The 18,539-nt window shown below is 53.8% G+C and overlaps 1 protein-coding gene across 1 annotated transcript; it reads left to right on the top strand.

Annotated features, from left to right (window-relative positions):
* The first annotated feature begins 5 nt into the window (after window positions 1-5).
* EMC1 (ER membrane protein complex subunit 1) lies at window positions 6-18,048 on the top strand. Its single transcript, XM_077311648.1, has 22 exons — window positions 6-180; window positions 765-889; window positions 1,410-1,475; window positions 2,025-2,118; window positions 2,205-2,333; window positions 2,714-2,840; window positions 3,144-3,293; window positions 3,531-3,698; window positions 3,856-3,927; window positions 4,625-4,747; window positions 4,860-4,956; window positions 5,464-5,580; window positions 6,750-6,949; window positions 7,778-7,927; window positions 8,720-8,881; window positions 8,961-9,080; window positions 9,380-9,517; window positions 9,963-10,136; window positions 10,448-10,658; window positions 11,083-11,167; window positions 11,675-11,804; window positions 17,193-18,048. The coding sequence occupies exons 1-22, from the start codon at window positions 74-76 to the stop codon at window positions 17,370-17,372; spliced, it is 2,925 nt and encodes a 974-aa protein (XP_077167763.1). The 5' UTR covers window positions 6-73; the 3' UTR covers window positions 17,373-18,048.
* The last annotated feature ends 491 nt before the right edge of the window (window positions 18,049-18,539 follow it).

Here is an 18,539-nt window from a genome sequence, read left to right as displayed (position 1 = left end):
GCCGGCCTCGTCTCGGCGGTCCCGCGGTGGCTGATGGGATGCCGGGGCCTCTCTTCCGGCTCCGGCGGCTGTCATGGCGGCGCCCAGGAGAAGGGGGGTCTCGGCCGGCCTGCCGCTGCTCCTGCTGCTGCTCCTCCCGGCCGGCGCCGTCTACGAGGACCAAGTGGGCAAGTTTGACTGGTGGGTAGGACGCGCCGCCGGCCTCGGGGGGCCAGGCCCAAGGGGGGGGGAAGGGGAAGGGGGTCCTCCTCAGGCGCTTCCCCCGCTGGCATGAAAACATCGCCGCTTCAAGTGGGCCCGCGAGGGGCGTCTGGCTTGGGGCCTCTGGAAACTCAGTCCCCGTCCAGGCTGGTCTCTGGTGGGAGCCGCCTGTTGGGTTCTTAAAAGCTGGCCCTCCCTGGGAACCTGCCCCCTCGTTCAGCCAGATATTGAAAGCCTTCATAACTTTGGCCTCTATAGATTGCTTGCAAGTGCGAGTCTGTATATATATATGTGGGGGGGGGGGAATAAATAACTTTGAGAACTTGCTTAGTCTGAGGAGGAGGGCCTGCACTCGAAATCTCCCGCCTTGAATAAATCTTTGTTGGTCTTCAAGGTGCCCCTGGACTCTGATTTTATTGTGCTTCTTCAGACCAACATGGCTGCCTATTTGAATCTATTCTTGTGTGTATATGTATATATGTGTGTGTGTATATACCCCACAACCACCCTGATTCAGGGGGACGTCTCACAGCTGACATTCTTTGGATTCCTTTTTTGACTAGGAGGCAACAGTATGTGGGAAAGCTGAAATTTGCTTCCTTGGAGGCCTCCCAGGGCTCCAAGAAACTTATTGTGGCCACAGAGAAGAATGTGATGGCTGCTTTCAATTCCAGGACAGGAGACATCTGTGAGTACCTGTATCGTGGCAGGCTCCTTATTCCCCTAGGGATTCCTGGACACATTAGCAGTGCGTACCAACAAGATAACTGTGGATACACCTTGCCATCATTCCTGGTCCTAGAATCATGGAATTGGAAGGGGACCTCCAGGGTCATCTTGTCCAACCCCCTGCACTATGCAGGACTCTCATAACTACTTGTCTACCCACAGGGATCTCAATTCCATGCCCAGAGGATTACCCCCCCCAAAAAAAACCCTTATTTAATATAGGGCAGTTTAGAATGTTTATGATATTGTTTGTGGGATGGAGTCCCCTAATTCTGGAGGGCAGCTGCTAAATGCTTTACTCAGTATTTCAGAGGGTCCAGAGCTTAGCAGCAGAGGACTTAGTTTGCATGTGGAACGCCCCTGGTTTAATCTCTGGCAGAAGGGGAGGGTAAGAAGCCCCTGCCTTAACTAACCCCTGGCAGATCAGTGGTCTGACTCTGTATAGGGCAGCTTCTAATGACTCCTGGTTCTTTTTCAAGTGTGGCGCCATGTGGACAAGGGGACCCCGGAAGGGGTGGTGGACACCATGCTGTCTCATGGGCAAGGTAAGCAACCGGTTGAGGCCAGAGCCACGTCATTTGTGATCATTACAATGCTTCTGTGCGTCAGCTGCAGTTCACTGTCATTCAATTTTATCTTTCTGGCCAACCTGAGCAGTGCTGGGTCTTGCCATGAAGGAACAACATGCTTATGACATCACAGTTTAAATCCAGTTTGAAACTTCCAGGCGAGCGATGTATATATTTAGGAATCACATTTGCCTAATGCTAAATCTTGACCTTCTAATGACTGGAGTGTTGAGGCTGGGATTGGCTTGCCTATGGCCACATAATAAATTTGTGACAAAGTTGGGGTGTGGAGTGGGTATTTCCTGGATTTCCTTGACTCTAGAGAACCAGTTGCAGGTTGTTGAGCCTAGTGTATGCTACAGTGTTAAGAGATGCAGTTCAAGTGTGCAATCCAGCAGATTTTACAAGGTCCTGGAATATGACGAAAAACAAGGGAAATGAGACGTGGGTCCCCTGCTCTTTTCTGTGCTGTATTTGTGGGCCCTGCCTGTCATCCCCCTTTTGCATGTTTGCCCCCTTCTGCAGATGCCATCACTGTTTCCAATGGGGGTCGCATCTTGCGATCCTGGGAGACCAACATTGGAGGCTTAAATTGGGAGATCTCCATGGACTCGGGCAGGTGAGGGGGTTTAGGGGTCTGGGAAAGACTGATGGGGGTTATTAGTACTCGCAAACAACATTAAATGGTGTATTTGTTAATACAAGTTTTCAGATGGCAAGTCTGGTGGGACTGCAGGACTCTGTGAAATATGTGGCGGTTCTGAAGAAAGGTGCTCTGTCCCTTCACTACCTCTCCAATGGCCATCAGAAATGGGTGGAGCAGTTACCTGACAGGTAGGGTCTCATCATGAGCTGAACTCTTCTGTTAGCAACTGATGAGATCATCTTAGCCGTCTGCCTGGCTGCTTCTCACCAGCGTGAAATGAGGCTGGGTGGGGGGAGAGGAATCTTGTGCCACTTTAAACGAGTGGCTTGACCAGCTGGGATAAGTAGAAAGCTGCAGTACCTATAGATAGAAATGATGTAGGAAGAATGAATGCAGGGAAACCACTTGCTGTGAGAAGGGAATATGCAGCTTCCTGGTCCTAACCCGCAGCAGCTGAAGTGGTCATCTCTCTTTCAGACCACATACAGGAGCTCCTACAGCTGGATTCTCAACCAGCAAAAATGTTGTGGTGATGACTGCTGACATTAACTTCCTCTTTCCTTGCCAGCAAGACAGTCCAGTATCAGCTGGTGTATTCCTATGGAACTGGCGTGGTATACGTCCTTGGGGCCTCTCCTCAGAGCCACATAAACGTCCTTGCCTTCAGTGTTGAAGATGGTGAAATCACAAAGCAGGTAGAGCATACTCTGGGGTCGGAGCCATTGGGTTGATTTTTCCAGATGGTGCTTTGATTGATATTTTGGAAAGAGAGCTTTACCCATGCTGCTAAGAATCTACCAGTTAAGACTGAAGTTTAGATGTGCTTACATGGAATGAGGTCCCATGACACTCCCCAAGACTGTAAATAATTTTTAGCCAGTTTGTTTCAGAATGCAAAGTGGGTGTTCTGTCACTAAGCCACAACTTCCTAGCATCCACTGGCAGTGACTTTGTCTTTTTAATGTCTCTCTCTATTTCTCTCTCTCTGTTCAATACAGAGTAGGGTGGAAGCCCCCTGGATAAGAAGTCTCAGCCAGTCTTGCACTGTCACGGGAGAGGCTGTGCTGGTGTGCGTGGACGGGGCCACAGCCTCCCTTTACACCTTGTCCCTGGACCTCAATGAAGAGATAAAGCAGGTTCTGCTGGAGGTGAGGGATCTAGAGGCAAGCTCATACCCAAGATGTCCAGGAAGGGTTTGGACCTCACTGTGAGGTCCTTGGAGAAAGGGCAGCATGAAAGGGACAGAGGAAGAGGGGCCAAAGCAACCCCATTCCAGGACAAACTTTCCGGGGGGGGGGGCTAAAAGGTGCCAGGCTAGGATGATTGTGACCCCAGAGGTGCCCCCGTCTCTGCTTTCCTGGCTGATTGTCTTTTTTCTTCTGCAGTCTCTTGGGCTTAAATTCACAGAGACTTTCCAGACCCGGCTCTGGTCCTCTCAGCCGAATCCTGCCAGTGCTTCCCGAGCTCAGTTCTTTGTGCAGCTCTCCCTGTCCCACTTTGCGCTGCTACAGTACAGGAATGGCATGCTGAGCCTTCTCCGGGATTTCCCACAGGTAACCAAGCGAGGCTGCTGCATTTTGAAATGTGAGGGATGGATAGCCCTGGCTAGATGGCCTGGTGAGAATCTGGCCCCTTTGGAAAGTGTTTGGGAAGTCCCTTTCTCTTTTCTTGCCAAAACGTTCCTTCTCCCCCCTCCTGTCTGTCTCCCAGGCGGGCCTTGTGACCTTTGCAACAACAAACGAGAAGACGGTGGCTGCAGTCCTGACCTGCAAGTCCGAAGTGGTAAGTGCACAGTGGCACCAGCTGCCTTGATGGTCTGTGGAACGGGCCAGCTGTGGTTCTCATGAGCCACTCGTCAGGCCTGGAAACCAGAAGTAGCTGAAGATGGCTGAAGCCTTCTGCGAAAGGTGGGAAAGCAGGCCTCTGTGTTGCTGGGGCTGGGAGGAGGTTGCTGGTGCGGCCTTGGGGGCGAATGTTTCCCCTAAGGATTGCCAGCAAAAGTAGGGTGATAAAAACTGAGAGTAACCTAAACCAGTGCTGGGTGGTTAAGTCTGGACAGGAGACCTAGGAAAAGGAAGCAGTTTAATTGCCGCCTCAGTTCTGCAGTGTCCTCCTCCTCCTCTTGCCTTAGACTCTGCTGCTTTCTTTGAGTTCAACTTTCAGACGTTGCCCTCATGAGCCTTTTCATTTCGTGGAGTCCTTGTGCTCGTGGTCCTGGTTTGTTTTGTGCTGTTGAAGGAAGAAAATAAAAGTTCATGTTCTTATGAAAGTAGCATGAGGAAACAGTGGCAAGAATAAAGAGGGGGGGGGGGTGGAATTGCTTCCCCAAAAAGGGAAGTAAGAGCAAAACAGGCATTTTTCACACAGTTCTTCGTTTCAGAATCTCCCCTGCTTGGCCATGTTTGCTTATCAGACAAGACGTTGGGGGTTAAAATTGCCCTGATTAATCAGTCCTTTCCCCCCTTCTTCCCTTCTGCAGGATTTCCTGTCCTGCCACAACCAGTCGTATGTAACTAACTTGTACTTGGCAGAAACTGGGCAGAGACTGCTGGATACAACCATCTCCTTCACTTTGGAGAAAAGCAGCCCCAGGCCTGAGCAGGTAAGAGGAACCCAGTCAACCCTGCAGCCTGGTGGGTCAGCAGCAAGGAGGGCCGTGACCCCTGAATCAACAGGCGTAAAGATGGTGCTTTCTCCCCCCCCCCCCCCACTAGCTCTACATACAGGTCTTTCTGAAGAAGGATGATTCTGTGGGCTACCGTGCTCTGGTGCAAACTGCCGATCACATGCTCTTGTTCCTCCAGCAACCAGGTAATCTTGCATATGGGTTGGTTCAGCACTCTCTGAGCACTTCCTGGCCAGAGATTTTCACCTTTGGCAGCTGCGTTGTTGGAAGTTAACAGCCAAAAAACCAATCCAAGCCTTCCTTGAGGTGGCCGGGTTCCTCTGTAGTAAAGTGCAGGTGTATTTGGCAACCTGGGAGTCATCCTTCATGGATGTGCCGTACAGAATCGGACCCTTAGTCCACCTAGGTCCATTTTGCCCTCTTTGTCTGGCAGTGGCTCTCCAGGGTCACAGGCAGAGAGAGGCTTTTTTCGAGATTGTTTTCCAGAGACCTTCTAGTCGGAGATGCTGAGTATCAAACTCCGGGCTGGAGTGTTGCTGAGCCCAGTCAGTCCCCCCCCCCTTAATCCATTTTGCAAAGTCCAGTTCCCCAGCAGCAGCCTGGTTAAATTGTCTGAAATCCACTCTCAGATGCCTGGAGGCCAGCCCTGCCCTCTCCACAAAGGGAAACCGGTCTTTGTTTCCTCTCTGCAGGGAAAGTTCTGTGGAGCAGGGAAGAGTCCCTGGCCGAAGTGGTCAGTCTGCAGATGGTGGACCTCCCCCTGACGGGCGCGCAGGCCGAGTTGGAGGGCGAATTTGGGAAGAAAGCCGGTAAGGGCCCCACTTCAGTGCTGAGACGTGGCCCCCCACACCAGGGTCTCACTGGGTCTGCTGTGGAGCAAGGATGCCTGGCTTCCCACTGGGGGAGGCCTCTTGGGAACAGAACCGGTGAGGGAGGGAGCGTGTTTTCTGGCAACTGGTTCCCAAGAATCATGAACCTTTGTTGGAGGATGTTTTCTGCTGGAGGGAGAGTTATTTTGGTGTTCCATTTCTATGGAACCTATTTTATGTGCTTTATTAATAATAATAATAATATATATATATGTATATAAATAGTGTAGTCCTTCATAAACTCCATCAAGGAGACAGGGGCTAATACATATTTTAAAGAAATAAATACTTCCAGAGATGTGTTTCAAAGAATGCCAGTTGTTCTCTGGAGGAGTGCCTGTTTCTGGCCGTGTAAATGACCCTGGAGGCCTTCGGGGGGCCAGGGAGAGCCTCTTCTGGGGTGTTCCTTGCAGCTTTTGGCAAAGAGGGGGGAAACTGAATGGCATTTCTTGCTTTGTGTTTGGCTGCCTGGGAACCAGCCATTCAAGGTAAGGCAGAATTTCTTTAAGCCTTGCTTCTGTGACATGCTTACCGCTTGCTTACTCATTCTGTAAGAAGAATGTTGATGTATAGCTTGATGCACATTCTGAAGTAACTAATTCCTCCTATTCTGTCCTTGGGACCTTCCTTGAGGACTCGCGTAGAGGCTAGCCTGGCAGGCACGGTTTTTCCTACTGGGCAAGGGGACAGAAGAGACCAGAGCTGGGGTTTTTCAGCTCAGCTATGGATGCTGTCCCTGCAGTGATTTCTGTGATGTGGGATTTTGGTTGGCTCAGGCATGTGTTCTTTTGTTCCCTGGTCTCTTTGTGGAGTGCTGGTCAACGGGAGCATTTGGCTAGCCACTTGGAGATGTAGCGCCACTAATGTTCTGGCTAACTGGGGCTAATCTTTGTGCGATCTTGTCCATCCGCCACCAAGTCCAGCCACCGGTCCCTCTCGCTTTGTTTGGCCTGCCCTCACCACCAGTGAGTCTCGAGGGCATCAGGGAGCCTGCCCCGAGCTCTCCTGCCACATCTTTTAAGGAGAGGATCAGGGATTCCCCTTGTGCGTGACCCATCCTGCTGTGCTGTGGCCCTCCGTATTTCTGCAGCCTCTTCTCTCCTTTTCAGACGGCTTGCTGGGCATGTTTCTGAAGCGCTTGTCCTCCCAGCTCATCCTGCTGCAAGCCTGGACCGCTCACCTCTGGAAGATGTTCTACGACGCCCGCAAGCCCCGGAGCCTCATCAAGAATGAGATCAACATCGACAACCTGGCCAGGGATGAGTTTAACCTGCAAAAGATGATTGTGGTGGTGACGGCCTCTGGCAAGGTGAGGGGGGTGGAGAAGAGGCCTGTGTGGAATTCTCATGCCCTGGGCTCAGGGTGAAGCAGGGGCTCCCAGCTGGCAGGACCCAAATAGTTTCCTGATACCACTTAACACAGAAGGAGCCACTGACACTGGAGGGTTGGCTCCCTCCTGATTTGCAGGCATTGCACTTCTTAACTCACATAAAAGCTCCCTGGTAGGCAAAGGTGGAGTCTGCAGTGGCTGGGACTGAGGCTGGAAGAGATCTTGGGCTCACAGTGGATATGTGGAGCCAGCTTTGTGGCAGAGGCTAGGAATGATTAGGAAAGTGTAGGGAAAAAACGTAATGCCCCTGAGGGAGGCTGTGGTGTGTGCTGGTAGAAAAGAGCAACAGTCCAGCAGCACCTTAGAGACCAAATCTGTGGCAGGGGATGAACTTTTGTGAGTCCCGACTCACTTCTTCAGATGCAGCTCGAATGTGGGTCTGTCTGTCTATATAACGGAAGGTGGGGTGACATCACAAAGGATTATTGCAGAGGGCAATCCAGTTGGGAAACTGGAGCCTCTTCCCATTCAAGAGGCAGGGATTTATTTTAGTATGGGGGGAAAAGCCTCTGTGCCCTGCTTGTGGACTGCCCAGGAGAGCTGGCTGGCCGTTGTGAAACTGGCTTGCCAGACTTTGGATTGTAAGTGCAGACTGCTGCCTGGCATGATGCCAGGATCTTACCCGTGACCTAAGGGCCTGCCTCTTGCCTGCTCCAGTTTTCCCCTGCACGTGGGCACTGTGTGGCCTAGACCCCACTCCTCTTCCCCACCCTCCCACCTTGCTGACCTCCTGCTCCATCCTTTCAGCTCTTTGGCATTGAAAGTAGCTCCGGCACCATCCTGTGGAAACAGTACCTTCAGGACGTGAAGCCAGGCTCCTCCTTCAAGCTGATGGTGCAGAGGACGACGGCTCACTTCCCCCACCCGCCACAGTGCACCCTCCTGGTGAAGGACAAGGTCTGTGCCTGCTGCTTGGACGGGGCTGCCTTAGAGCACGGCAGACAGGAGGAGGAGGAAGTCCTGCCAGGGGTCCCGGAAGCTCAGCCTCGCGTGGGAGGCTCGGGGAATTGAACCCCCGCCCCCCCCCTGAAGCAGATGCTCCACAGGCTGTTTCCAAATGAACAGGCATGCAGGGGATTGTGGGCCCAGGCCAAGGAGGGAGGGATCTTTGGCCAAAAGTGGGCAGGAAGGAGAGGAAGGGGTTGGACACACCGGCTTATCGAACAGCTAAAATCAAACCCAGGAGCACCTTAGAAACCAGCAAGATTTTCGGGGGGGCAACCTGACAAAGGAAGCTTTGACTGTCAGAAGCTCCCGTTGGTCTCTAAAGGGCTCTTGGACTCAGGCTCTTCTTCTGCACTCCTTGGAGGGAAGCCTCTGAGCACCTGCCAGATGAATGTGCCCGTTTGCTAGGAGGCCGTTTTGCTGAGGCTCAGCAGGCCCCTCTTGGCTCATTGCCCGGACAGGAGGCCTTCTGGGGATCGGCCGGAGGCTGGATCCTAAGTGGGAAATGCACAGGAGACTCTGCGGCGTGAGCACGGAAAAGGCCCTAAGAATCAGGCTTGGTGCAAAGGAGCTCACGCTTAATGTCCTGAGTGTGTCTTTGTAGCCTGGCCAAGGCTTGCTTAACTACTTGTGAACCTCCTGCTCATGGTACGCTTGGCGAGAGAAGGGGGGGAAATGCCGTTCTGTCGTCCTGCCAACCGGCCCCTGAACCAGCCTTGAGCTTCCGACTGCCCTGTCTTCCAGGAGACCGGCCAGAGCACCCTCTACGTCTTCAACCCCATCTTTGGGCGGTGGAGCCAAGTGGCCCCTCCGGTGCTGAAGCGCCCGATCCTCCAGTCGCTGCTTCTGCCCATCATGGACCAAGATTACGCCAAAGTGCTGCTTCTGATCGACGACGAATACAAGGTACCTTCCTGTCTGGGGGTCCTCCTCCACCTTACCCCAAAGCGCTCTCTTGACCTGCTCTTTTCCCGTTCCCTGTCAGGTGACTGTTTTCCCGGCGACGAGAAACGTCCTCCGGCAGCTGGAGGAAATGGCTCCCTCCATCTCGTTCTACTTGGCGAACGTGGAAGAGGGCCGCTTGACCGGGAGGCGGCTGCGCAAGGTAGTCGGTTTTGTCTGATAGCTGGAGGGGGAGGAGCCAGGCCCACAGGAAGTGAGGTCATTGGTGGGTGTCAGAGGGACGGCTGATCTGGAAATGACAGGGAAGTCTGCAGGGATGTTGCACCTGTGCCGGCAGAGAGTGCCCGGTTTGGGTCGGACTCAGCTCCTGCAGTCTGGGCGACCGTGGCACTTTCACGCACGTTGTGTTGGGTGCAGTGCAGGGAATTTGGCCTCTGGCCTTGGGGGCCGCTGGCCACTGGCTTGACATGAGCGGTCTGGGTTTCTTGGGTCCCCTCGCAGGACCTGACGACAGAGCAGAGCTGGGAAATCACCATCCCGACAGACATACAGCAGATTGTGACTGTGAAGGGGAAGAGAGCCAACGAGCACGTCCACTCGCAGGGCCGCGTGATGGGGGATCGCAGCGTGCTTTACAAGGTGCTTGGGGGGGGGGCTTGGGGGCGTGGCTGCTGGGGGCAGGGGGCATTCTTTTGGAGACCAAGGTCAGTGTCCAAAGGGCTACGCACCGCTCTGGTGATGCGTTGGGGCTGTATGTAGGTGATTGACAGGGGAGGGGCTGGAGAATGACATCGGGTTGTGCACCAAAAAATCCCAAGTCTTGTTGTTAAACTCTAACAGAAATAACAGACCACTGGATGAGGTTGGAAGAGAGAAAGGGCAGTTCCAGCCTCCCAGAGGCCCTTTCTCCTCCCGTTCTCAGTGGGCCCAAAGAGTCATTAGGCTCCCCCTGAGGTCTCCTTCGTAGCAGCCTACTCCTTCCTAGCTCTCTCCTCCGTTGTCAGCCTTTGTCTTCTGAGGGCTGGGGGGGGCTCTTTCCTGGCTCGTGGCCTCTCTGTCAACTGCATCCTCTGACCCCTTTCAGTCTCTGAACCCGAACCTGCTGGCGGTGGTGACAGAGAGCACAGACAGCCACCATGAGCGCACATTCATCGGGATCTACTTGATCGACAGCGTCACTGGCCGGATCATCCACTCCTCGGTGCAGAGGAAGGCCAGAGGGCCTGTCCACATTGTGCATTCGGAAAACTGGGTGGTGGTAAGGAGGACCCTCGCCCCGTTCTGCCCCCTTATGCTGCAGGGAGCTTGAGGAGTGCCACGTTTTTTGCCAAAAGGGTTCGGGAGGAGAAGTAAATATCATGTCTCTGTGTCACCCGAAAGCGGCATCAGGGGTAACCCTCTGGTTTGTGGTCAAGATCTCTATGGTAGAATCAGCTTCATACCACAGAGTTTTGGCTGAATACAAGAGCATGGTTCCCCCGCACTCCCCTTCACATCACTCCTAGGAGATGCAGGGTGGTCGCAGCTTCCCTCCCTGAGCCAGGCCAACCCTCCCTCCCTCCCTCCCAGTATCAGTACTGGAACACGAAGGCCCGGCGGAACGAGCTGACGGTGCTGGAGCTCTACGAGGGGACGGAGCAGTACAACGCCACGGCCTTCAGCTCCCTGGACCGCCCCTTCCTGCCGCAGGTCCTCCAGCAGGCCTACATCTTCCCCTCAGCCATCAGCGCCATGGAGGTCACCATCACGGAGCGGGGCATCACCAGCCGCCACCTGCTCAGTTAAGAGGCGGGCGGGGCGGGGCGGGGCGGGGGAGGCCTCCTGTGGGCCCAGCTTCCTTCCAGCCAGGGGCAAGTGTGTTCTTGGAGCCTGCTGTGCTGTGGGTTGGTGTTGTGTTCCCTCTTTGGCCTTGCAGTTCTCAAGCTTGTAAGGAAGAGCTTCAGAATCACACATCCTCCTCCCTCCCTCCCTCCCTCCCTGGCCTAAAAATTGCCAGCTCCCCAAACATGTCGTCCCGGAGGTAGAACAAAGGGTGTGGGGTAATGCGCAGCCCTTCCCTTTGCCAAAATCAGGCCCATACTTGCTCTCCTTGCTACTTGGGCACTTACATGAGGTACCTCTTACACTGGAGGAGGTGTGGTCTATGGGTGATAGTTTCCGAAATGGTCTTTGTCTCTAGGATGTGTCTTTGTTTCCTTTTGCAGTTGGGCTTCCCTCGGGAGCCATTCTCTCCCTCCCCAAGGCTCTCTTGGATCCACGACGGCCAGAAATCCCAACAGAGCAAACCAGGTAAGCCCCCCAATCCTGGGAAACGGAAGCAGAACGGCTGTGAAGGTGCCTCTGCTGGGTCCGAGTGGCCCAAACGGCTGAGGTTTCGGTCTCCTGGGAGCCTCGCATCTGAAGAGCCAAGTTTGATTCCCCACATGCAGCCAGCTGGGTGGCCTTGGGGCAGGCCCAGTTCTCTCAGAGCTCTCTCAGCCTCACCTAGAGCACCGGTTGTGGGGAGAGGAAGGGAAGGTAATTGTAAGCTGCTGTGAGACTGCCTTGGGCAGTGGAAAGCAGGGTGCAGAAAACCAGCTCTGCTTCTTCTCTCTGCTATGAAGGACCCCCCCCTGTCTGCTGTTGCACTCTCCAACATGTGCAGCCAGCTGCAGGCCAAAAGAGTGGGGTCCAGGGAGGCCTGTGTCCCCTGGCTCAGTCAGGAGCCACAGAGGAAGCAGCAGCCAGAAGCTTCCAGGGGTCCTGTCTCTGGTGGCGCAATCCTGACCCTTCTCTTGCATGCCTCTTTTTTCTCAGGGAAGAAAACCTGATCCCCTATTCCCCAGATGTTCAGATCCATGCGGAGAGGTTCATCAACTACAACCAAACCATATCCCAAATGAGGGGGATCTATACAGCTCCCTCGGGCCTGGAGTCCACCTGCCTGGTAAGTCCCTGGGAAGGGAAGGGGGCTGAACCACAGAGGAGGGGAGCTGTATGCAGCCAGTCCTGTTCTTCAGCTCCTTGGGTCTCCGCCCTGTGCAGCTGTCTTCTCCCCCCACCCACCCCCACCCCAGTCTGGCCCAGTGTGGTTTCCTCCACTTGGCTCCTTGGAGCCTATGCAGATGAGAGTTCTTCTCCACACCTCTTGCCCAAAATCTTTCATTCACTGAAGATGTCTGGGGGTGGGGGGGGTTCAGTATGCAGAGATCTGAGACTGAGGGGAGGGGGGCGTTCCTTGTGCTTTTTAGACCCTATTTTTAACTCTAGCCAGAGGAGGGGAAGTGAACAAAAAGAATAAACTGTCAGAAAATAAAATATAGACTGTAGTCAGAATTCAGATTAAAAATCCAGTTGACTCTTCAAGTCCTCAACTCCTTGTGGTTTATCTTAACTACAGTCTCTGCCCAAACATCTGCTCTCAGACAGCACAGGAGGGGGCGTGGTATAAAAATGTAAAAAATACACACGTAAACAGAAGAGTGGAGATGTGTTGCTATGTTGGCATCCCTCCCCCCCCCCCATGCCCTCTGCACAAGGGGATGTTTGGCCTGGCTTCTTAGCTGCTCCCCCTTGTCCGGAGGCTCATCCTGGGGTCATAGCAGAGCCCACTGGCCTGAGACTAGTCAGCCAGTCAGCAAAGGCTGCAGATGTCCCTGCTCTTCCTCTAGAGGGGCAGTCCAAGCCCAAAGCAAAATCGAAGGCTGCTGGACTGGCCCCAGGAGAGGCCTCTTTCTGCTTAATTTCCAGAAGTGATCCCTTAGGAAAAACAAAGCCTACGCATTTTAAAATAAAGCCATTTACCCCCCAAAAGGGCCATATTGCACGAACAGTACAGCACAGAAAACAGTGATACAAACCAGGATACATCGTACATACCCAGGAGAAGCCTGAATGATAAATGAGGATGTCATGGGAAAATTGGGTCAGTGTTTGACCTGCATAAAAACGGCCCCCGCAAGAATCCCCTTTGCTGCGCCCAGACAGTATTTCACATTCATAAAAACGTCCCCTCGTCACTTCCTGTAAAACTGAGCAATTAAGGAGGTGAAAAACATGGAGAGGAAGACCACGAGAATAAACTTGAAGTAATAGACGAAGTCCAGAACCGTTCCCAGGGCTCCTTCGCTCAGGGTCACCATCAGCTGGGTGAGGAGCTGCATGGCTGAGGAGGCCCCCGGGCCCAGCTGCGAGAGCGCCTCGTTGAGGAGGCCCAGCCACTCCGGCCACCGCCGCTCGTGGAGGCTGGCGCTGAAGAGCGCTCTCTCGGCACGCTCCAGGATGGTCTCCACCGGGTCGTAGGTGCTGAACAGCTCGATCTGCAGCTCCTTCAGGTTGGCAATGATTCCTGCCAAGAGAGGGAAGTGCAGGTTCAGAATCGGGATCTGGATCGTCACCAGCTGAGAAAGAGCAGTGGGCTCCAAGGGCGGGGAGAGCTCCTGCCCGAAGCACACCCGGCGGGTGTCGAGAGTGACGATGGCGGGCTTGTGGGCAGCGACCCCACAGCCGGGAGCCCCGCTTAAGATCAGGTAGGAGCCGTTTTTCAGGGGCTCCACTTTGAGATATGAGGCGTTGACGGGCTGCAGGGTAACGGGGCAGTTTCCCCCCAAGTCTTTCTTGTTGCAAGGAGCCGTCTCGGTTATTTCTTCACAAAACAAATACCCGTAATCCACGCAGCCGTGGACGGACAGAAACTTCTGCTGTCCTCGTAGGAAGGACACAAACTGGAAAGGCGGGATGAGGTGGGACAGCCCCAGGTGCTTCCCGGTGGCCACGAGCCAGCCGATGTTTTTCAGCTTCCAGTTCGTCATGTAAAACTCTCCCGGAACGTGCAGTTCCAAATAAAAATAGATACTCCACCGGGAAGCTATTTCCGGGTTCCAGACCTTGGTGGAGGTTTTGTCCCGCTGCTTCTTGACTCTGTACACGTAGGCTTTGGCCGTGTGCCGCACAATTTGCATCTGCTCCTCGCTCAGCCGCAGCGCGTGCTGGATCTCCGTCTGGTTGATGAGGAGCCAGGGGGCTTTCTCTTGGGAGAGCTGCAGCACGCACTTCATCACCCGGACGTGCAGGCTCTGTATGGTCAAAGCGTCCGAGAAAGTAGAGAAGTCGTGCTGGATGATGCTGAAAGCAGAGATCAGGTACTTCTTAATTAACAAAATGCCACCTTTTAGTGTTTGGTCGTTCACGTCGGAAAGACGGGAGAGCACTTTGATCGCTTTGGAGATCAGAGCTCTTGAGGCCAAGCCAGCAGAGATGCCCTTCTTAGCCCGCCGGTGGACACGTTGGGAGCCTTGCCCCGACCCTTTCGACAGCCTTTCCCAAAAATCCGAAAATGTGTTGTTGAAAGCCCAAACGGCCTCTGCCTGGACCATGTCCGGGATGCTTTGCAGCACGCATCGGCTCTCCTTTTGGTCGCAAGGAAAATCCGCTGCCTCTTGTGGCACAGCTAGGAGTTGCCGTAGGGAGGAGACCACCCCGTCGATGGAAGCGTGCCTGGCCTGGCTCGTGCAAAGCTGCATCAAGGAATAGACCGTGTAGCTAACATCGGTCACTGGGTGTGCCTTGACGCACCAGGAGGTGTGGTGCCGCGTTCTGTCCCAGTAAGGGAGGTCGATCTTGTGGCTCCAGCCCACCTCACTGACATTCCAGCTGCAAAAGAGGCAGTCCCAGTCTTCGCTTTGGGGCAGCGTGCAGACCAGCTTCTTCTGCTCCTCGCACCACATGGCCGTGCAGGACTGCTCAAAATAGGTCCTGTTCAGGAAGGCCGGGAAGCGGGGCCGCTGGCAAAAGTCCTCCTCCGTCATTGCTCTGAAAAGGAGTCCCTGGCCGTGCTGGTGCCACTCCGGAGGCAAGCAGGGGCCTCTCAGCTGCCCGGTGGTCTCATTTTGAAGGCACTTCGCCAGGGCCTGAACCAGCTTGGCTTTGTCTCCGGTCCGCGGCTCATCGGCCTGCTGGCGGTACAAGTCAGTGGTGCAGAAGACGGCCGCTTTGGCTGGCCTTCTCCCCCCAGGAATGCGGTACTCCTCCAGTTTTGCTCCTTCGTATCTCCCATCCATGTGATAGCCATAATCCGGACTGGTGACATTCAGATACCACTGGGGGAGAATATTTTCCTGGAGGGTTTTCTCATGATGCGGGCGCTCGCAGTGGTCTGCTATGATCTCGCTTGTAGGCCAAACTCGGTCAGTCCCAAAGTCAACGAAATAGCAGTGGCCAAAGTTTTCATAGCACATCATTTCCTGGTAACTGGATTGCTCCTCGGGTCCCCCGAAAGGGATCTCAAAATCTGGATGCTCCATCCATAAACTCTGCATTTCTTCGTTCAAGAGAGTCGCAAGTCTCTGGTGCGCTTCTCTGCTCACCAAGTGATATTTCTTCGCCATCTGAGAACTGTCAAAGTGCAGCACCACCGGCAAGCCGAGCACTTGCTTCTGGACAATCACGGGTTTCGTGTAGGGCTCGAAATGCAGCCCCATGGGCACAATGCTTGCCGTGATGTTTTCAAACTCGGAATGGTTGGAATGCCTCCTGGCCCTCCGCTGTCTGGCCTCGGGAGTCTGCAGGGTTAAAAGAGAGGGGTCTTCCGAAGGCCCGGTGGTATTCCACAGGATAGGAGGCTGCAGCGCATGCATGACTGCATTCCACTGGATTATCAGAATGACATAGCAGGCAACCCCCAGAAGCAGCAAGAGGGCAAAACCAAGCAGCACTGCCCATAATACTCCTTTCCACACGCTGCACGGCTTTCTCTGTCGCTTAGCCAAGGACGCCTCCGATGGCCACCTGGCTCGGTCGCCCACCATCATGACAGTCTCCTCCGGATTCTGATCCTCTGGCGTCAGCATCGGCGTCTTCCTCCACAGGAGCCTCCTCGGCATGCTCATGTTGCTGCAGGGCGTGCTAACAAAGAATAGTCTTCTTTCGCAACAGCTCTGATACATCCAGGGTCCCGGCTGATGCAGGCCAGGGTGCGGCTGTGGCCGTTCAACTGTGGATCCCTTAAGCAGAAGCTTTTCTGGAACGAGCGGGCCAGTAACGTCTATCCACACTAGGAGGCAGGCTCTGCTGTGTAGGTGTGTGCGGGAGTGCGTGTGTGTGCAGGGAAAACTTCCACTGTTATCTCTTCCAAGGGAGAAAAACTAACAGGGCTTAGAAATCCATTTCCCAAGAGCAGAATGAAGCACTGCCCCCCAAAGCCATCTGGAAGGAGCCGTGCCCCCGTGCTCAGGCTACACCGCTGTCAGGGCCTTCCAGTGTGAGGAGTGCTGGGCTCATGCCAGAAATCTCTCTCTCTTTGTGCTTGAAAGCGGGAGGGAGGGGGGCTTGCAAAGCTTTGACTTTGGCCTGTGGCTTTAACCCCCCAGGGTGAAAAAGAGGGACTGTAAAAGCTTTTGGGGAGGCCTAGCCTGAGAGCAGCCACTTGTGGGAACTTAATGCACTTAGCTGATCGGCTCAGTTGTGTGGCTGTGTTGATCTGAAGCAGCAAAGCAAAGACCGAGTCCAGAGGCACCTTTAGGACCAACAAAGTTTTATTCAGAGTCTAAGCCTTCATGTGCACATGCACTGGACACAGGCTTTGATCTGCATTGAGCTGAGCTGCATCTCGATCATGAAATGTTACCAGTTTGGGCCATGCTGGGTCCAGGAGGCGGAGGGACGGGGGGAACCTGCTGCATTTCCGGATGGAAGTTCTGCACTTGTATTCAGAGAGCTCAGCCGTTGCTTCTGCATGAGTGAGGCAGAAATGCTCGTTGCCCAAAAGCACTGTTTTTTCTGAACCTCTGAGGCTAAAAACAAAAATACAAAGGCTCTCAGCATAATTTGCAACACCACCTCTTGAAAAATGTAGGTCTCAGAATAGTTTGCAGCTCTTTCAGCGTCTTGTGGGGAGCGGAGGGTTAAAGACTGCTGTTTCTCTTCAGTTTCCACCAAAGTCCTTATCTGTTAATTGAGCCTCTAAGAATTTCAAGGTCTCTTGCCATTTGTAAGGGTTTTTCCTTTTTAAAATGCTCACCACATACCATACTGCAGAGAGTCTTTGAAGGGCGTGTTTTAATACACAGAATCCTAGAGTTGGAAGGGGCCATACTGGCCATCTAGCTCAACCCCCTGCTCAAGGCAGGATCAGCCTGGACTTCCTCTTCATGCCTCCTCTGTATAAACCAGGCCCTGTTGCCTGACATGCAGCCGCCATTTGGGTCTTTGGCTGGGGGAGGCTCATCCGGTCCTTTCTTTCCATGTCTCTAACCTCGCCTACCACCCTGTTGCCCGACACACAGCCACGTAGGCCTGTGCTGGGACTCAGCGGTGCTTTGACCTCTTGTTTTCTCAGGTGGTGGCGTACGGACTGGACCTCTACCAGACCCGCGTCTATCCGTCCAAGCAGTTTGACGTCTTGAAGGATGATTATGACTACGTCTTGATCAGCAGCGTGCTCTTCGGACTGATCTTTGCCACCATGATCACAAAGCGGCTGGCGCAAGTGAAGCTGCTGAATCGGGCCTGGCGATAATGGGGGGAAGAGGCCTGCCTGGCTCCAGCGGCTGAGCCCAGCTGCGGGGAGTTGGGTGGGGTCGTCGGCTGCCATGCAAGGGACACTACGGGTGTCACCTCTTTTGTTTTTTGGTTGGGTGTCTTGTCAGGAAAGCAGAACATGGGTGACTGGGGGGCGGGGCAGGATGCAAGACTCTCTAGTGGAGAAGGCACAGGGGATTTCCCCCGCAAGAGAATGTCAAACTACTTTTCCCCTTGGGCTGTGTCTGACCAAGGGGATTGTGTTTTAAGACTCTCTTCTTATGTCACTTTGTCCCCCTGAGAATGGATATGGGAGTCCTCAGCCTGTGTCTCTGCTAAAATTTTGATTAGGGGAGGAGGGAGCAATTCCCACCCCAGCTGTCACTTAAAAGCAGCATCCGAAAATCTGAGGTTCAAAAAAGCTTGCCTGTGGTTTAGAAATACTTTGTAAATATATGGAAGGTAGGTGGGTGGGGCTGCTTAGGGGAAATTTGGGAGATGGATACTAGTAAAAATGGATGGAAAGGCTGAACAGGGCCATGTGATGGCTTTGGGAAAGCCATGAAAGCCCCAAGCAGCCCACCTCTGACTGCACTGAGCTCTCTCCCCTTTTCCTCGTGGAGCTGTACCTTGTTCCGTAGACTTTCTCGGGGATTAAATTATGTTGAACGATCTGTAGTGAAGGTGGCTACTTGACCCCCCCCCCCCTCGCTGGCTCTTGGGTCTACTTTAAACTCATTGAGAATAACAGATACATTTGGCTGTTGTTATGGAAACCGCTCTTGTGTTTCCCCCTCCACCATTTTTTTCTGGCGAGTATTTGGTTCTTTGGTGTTCTCTCTGCCTTCCTTGGTGACTGACTTTCCCCAATGAAATGCAACTGGAGGAATGGAAGTAAAGAGGGTTGGGCTTATTATTGGGTTGTTGGTGGGAGGCGTTCCATACACTGTGGGGGGGTGGGGGGGTCCTCTGGGAGTGGGATGTGAGCGAGGGGGCTATTGCTTTCTGGCAAAAGCCACATGCAGCTGCTCCTCCAGGACAAGAGGCTGGTTTTCCGCACAGATGCAGGTGCCTGCTTGGTTCAGTTTACCTGTGCGTTTCAAGCCCAGGGATCGCTGCCATGATACGCTGCTGAAAGTATAACCTCATGGCAGGTACATTCAGG

The sequence above is a fragment of the Paroedura picta genome, chromosome 15 (assembly GCF_049243985.1).
Source record: "Paroedura picta isolate Pp20150507F chromosome 15, Ppicta_v3.0, whole genome shotgun sequence".
NCBI classification, from domain to species: domain Eukaryota; kingdom Metazoa; phylum Chordata; class Lepidosauria; order Squamata; family Gekkonidae; genus Paroedura; species Paroedura picta.
The sequence above is the reverse complement of the archived record's forward strand: the minus strand, read 5'-3'. Positions and strand labels throughout refer to the sequence as shown.